Here is a 4,573-nt window from a genome sequence, read left to right on the forward strand (position 1 = left end):
TTTTTTAGTAGAGACGGGGTTTCACCGTGTTAGAGCTAGGATGGTCTCATCTCCTGACCTTGTGATCCGCCCATCTCGGCCTCCCAAAGTGCTGGGATTACAGGCTTGAGCCACCGCGCCCGGTCTCTATTTTTATTTCTTAAGGAAGGTCCATATTGTTTTCCATAGTGATTATACCATTTTACAACCCTACCAACAGTGCATAAGGTTTCCAATTTCTCCACATACTTGCCAACATTTGTTATTCTCTCTTTCTCTCTGTTTCTGTGTGTGTGTTTAATAGTAGCCATTCTTATGAGTGTGATGTGATATTGTGGTTTTGATTTGCATTTATTTAATGATTAATTGTGCTGAGTATCATTTCATGTATGTGTTGATGATTTGTATAATGTATTTGGGAAAGTGTTTGTGCAAGTCTTTATTCATTTTTAATCAGATTATTTGTTTTCCTGCTGTTGAGTTGTAGGAATTTTTTTTAAATATTCTAGATATTAATTCCTTATCAGATACATAGTTTGTAAATATTTTCTCCTAATCCATAAGCTGCTTTTTTGCTTTATTGATTGTGTCCTTTGAATAATATTTTTTAAGTTTGATGTAGTCCCATTTGTCTATTTTTGCTTTTGTTGCCTGTGCTTTTGATGTCATATCCAATAAATCACTGCCAAATCCAATGTTATGAAACACTTTCTTTATATGGTTTCTTCTAGGAGTTTTAATATTTTGGGTCGTTTAGATTTGTAACTCATTTTGAGTTAGTCTTTGTATATTGAGTGGTCTTGGCACTCTTGTCAAAAATCATTTGATCATATACACAAGGGTTTATATCTGGGGTCTCCATTGTAGTTCATCAGTTTATATATTTGTTTTGCTGTGAACTTATACCAGTTTTCTTGTGAACATATGTTTTCCTTCTCTTAGATAAATACCTAGGAGTGGAACTGCAGGGTCATAGGGTAGATGCATGTCTAATTTAAAATATGCCAGATAGGTTTTTCAAGTGATTGTACCACTAGGTATTATAGCTCTTTGTAATTTTAGTCATTCTGGTAGGTAGAAACATATGTTTTTTGTCTCTTGGTTGAATTGGTATTGAAGCACCTAAAGATACCTGAAATTTTATCTTTGCTATGTTGTTAATTTATTTTTTGCCTCTTTCAATTAGAGTGTAAGCTTTATGAGGTGCTATTTGCTCCTCAGTATCTAAATGTTTCCTGATATGCATTAGGCATGCAATAAATGTTTCCTTTAAATTAACAAATAAATCAAAGCATAAATATTTATCTTTTCCTTGATTGAGATATCTATATATCAGGTATATCTGGGATCTCCTCTAGGGTCCAGTAATTGATCAAGGATATTTTAGTGGGCAAGTCACTTCAGGAGAAAATGGCAGGAAAAAGTTTTAGGACTGCACAATTTGTCAAATTTCCAGAATTTCCTACTAGGATAAATTTTAAAACCTAGGAACATAGCAATATTAAAAGCTAGATGTTTTTAGGAATTAGAAAAAGAAGTTCATAGACACTTTTCAAAAGAACACATACATGTAGCCAACAAACATATGAAGAAATGCCCAACATCACTAATCATCAGAGAAATGCACATCAGAACCATGAGATACCATCTCACACCGGTCAGAATGGCTATTACCAAAAAATAAACAAATAATAGATGCTAATGAGGTTGTGGAGAAAGAGGAATGCTTGCACACTGCTGGTGGGAGTGTAAATTAGCTCCGCCATTGTGGAAAGCAGTGTGGCAATTCCTCAAAGAACTAAAAACAGAATTACTATTCATCCCAGCAGTCCCATTATGGGGCATATACCCAAAGGAATATAAATTATTCTATAAACACACATGCATGTGTATGTTCACTGCAGCACTATTTAAAGTAACAAAGACATAGAACCAACCTAAATGCCCATTCGTGGTAGACTAGATAAAGAAAATGGTGGTACATATATACCATGGAATATTATGCAGTCATAAAAAGAATAAGATCATGTTCTTTTCAACAACATGGATGGAGCTAGAGACCATTATCCTTAGCAAACTAATGCGGGAACGGAAAACCAAATACTGCATGTTCTCACTTGTATGTGGGAGCTAAATAACAAGAGTACATAGACACAACAAGTAAAAGACACCTGGGCCTGCTTGAGGGTGGAGGGTGGGAGGAGGGAGAGGATCAGAAAAAACAAATATTGGATAACATGCTTAGTACCTGGGTAACTAAATAATCTATGCACCAAACTCCCATGACATGAGTTTACGTGCAGAACAAACCTGCACATGTACCCCTGAACCTAAAATAAAAGTTAAATAGAAAAAAAAAGAATAAGACAAATAAAATTTTTTATATTAATTAAAAAAAAATTCATCTGTGGAAACTTAATGTCTAAAGTGGTCCATTTCTTTCTTACAGCCATAAGATAACATTCGTACTTAAAATGAATTATTTTAATAAGAATGAAATGTTTTTATATTTATACCTAATTCTTATAATACAGCCATGTCTTGGTTATTGATTACTTTGGTATTGATTATTTGGCTTATAAACTATCCAGGACCTTGATTTCTTCTCACTTGACTCCTTTGGTCCACTTTTCTATTGAAAATACCACCACTAAACAACTGGCAGAAAAATTAGCCAAGAAAAAGAGGAAGAAGTAAAGAGGAAAGGAGAGGAACAAAATGAAGGGGAGAGAAATAGGACAAGCACCTGTGCAGCCTATGAATTTTTTTCCATTAGGACAATTAATTAAGATTTAAATGCATAGGCATAAATGTGTAAGTTTCATAAGTGCATAGGACTCTAATGAATAGTACTGCACTGTAATAATCTTTAATGATCAATTATTTTTCATGCAGTATTTATATATAAGCAAACATAATGAATCAGGTATTTTATATAATCAAATATTTAAAAATTTATAGCAACATTTGCCTTTCTGGATTCAATAGATTCACCCACATATTGTTATTTTGCTTAATTTTCTGTTGTTCTTGGTGCTTTTCACATGTAAAGAAAGTTTGTTTTGTTCTATATTTTATAAAGTTTCACCCTACAAAATGTTACTACTCTGTAAGGAGATTAAATGTCATTGTTGACTTGAAAACCTAATTTACATACTGAGAAAAACATAAGAAGTCCTGGATATTTTTATTTTCTACTTGGTAGTTAATAAATACTTTTGAATAGTCATACCTTTTCAAATATGACTTAGATACAATTTTACCTTTTCAAATATGACTTAGATCCAATTTCTTGTTGGTTAAATCTAAGAAAATGTGAACTTTTGCAAACTTTTTATTACTATAGAAAGCAATCTTCATGGTAATGCTGTACAATACTATTTTAAATAATAATTTCTCTTTGTCCTTTTATTTTCATGTTGGGAACAGATATGTAAGTATTAAATAATTTTGGCTATTCTATTTTTTGCGATATTTTTGGTCACATCCAATTTAATGGTTCTACATTATATCCTTTTTTTCTCCCTAGAAAGTCAAATAAAGGAAACCAGTTTACCCTTTCATTACTACAGAAACATGAATGAAGATCTTAATGTAATGAAAGAAAGAGTTTTAGGACACCCATCAAAAAATGTACCATTGAAAGATGAAAGAAGTCAATTACATTCCAGGAAAAAACGTCTTGTATCATATCCAAGATACGTTGAAGTTATGGTTACAGCTGATGCTAAAGTGGTTTCTGCTCATGGATCAAATTTGCAAAACTATATACTGACTCTAATGTCAATTGTAAGTAAACTTAATGTGACTTTTATATTTCCTAAAATGTTTAGCTTAATGAAATTTTAAATGTCTAATTAAAAAAATTTTTTTCCAAACTTTTTTGTTTTGTATCTAAGTTTAAGCCAAAAATAAGATTTCATTGAAGTTTAGTTTAGATAGAAGTATAGCAAGTATCCTATTCTGTTACTTGGACACCTTTCTAAAACATTTAAAAATCCACAAAACCACTTATAGAAAATGCTTGAATTATTCTTTACTTCATCACATGAATGGCTTCTGCCCTCTAGTGACAGGAACCGTCCTAGTTCCATTGATCTTTTGCTCTTTGAATCTGAGTTTTAAAACCTCACCCTATTTCTGCGCAGAGGGGAGAAGATACTTTTTTTATTATGACTATATTCTCCAAATCAGAAATTTGGACACCTAACATCTTAAGCTATACATGTATTTATGGTGATAAAGGGATAGGCTATTACTTATAGAACTGTCCTAACAAATTTGGAATATAAGATCACAATAACTCTCAGGGTTCTTGATCTGATGTTAATACCTTTGTCAAGCAGTGGTAGTTTTAGTATCCATAGAACTGTATTCTAGAGCTGGTGAAGGGTGCCAATTCTGTGTGAGTGGAATCACCCTTCATCCTTACGTGTGTGTGTGTGAGAGAGTGTGTGTGTGAGTGTGTGTGTGTATCTCCCACCACCACCCTGGGACATTCCTGAATTAGACCTGTTATTTTAGAGTAATCACTAAGGGTAGCCATTTTCATGCTAGTTTAGTTGATGAATTATTGGCCAGGTGTGGTGGCTCA

At 32.8% G+C, this 4,573-nt stretch overlaps 1 protein-coding gene across 1 annotated transcript in view; it reads left to right on the plus strand.

Moving 5' to 3' along the window:
* The window catches only part of ADAMTS20 (ADAM metallopeptidase with thrombospondin type 1 motif, 20), a 206,105-nt gene that overhangs the window by 44,328 nt on the left and 157,204 nt on the right, over window positions 1-4,573 (plus strand). The window contains exon 4 of the mRNA XM_011936079.1: window positions 3,509-3,768. Within this exon, the coding sequence (XP_011791469.1) occupies window positions 3,509-3,768 (260 nt within the window). The remainder of the gene's footprint in view (window positions 1-3,508; window positions 3,769-4,573) is intronic.

Source organism: Colobus angolensis, unplaced genomic scaffold, assembly GCF_000951035.1.
Source record: "Colobus angolensis palliatus isolate OR3802 unplaced genomic scaffold, Cang.pa_1.0 Scaffold150, whole genome shotgun sequence".
Lineage (NCBI taxonomy): Eukaryota > Metazoa > Chordata > Mammalia > Primates > Cercopithecidae > Colobus > Colobus angolensis.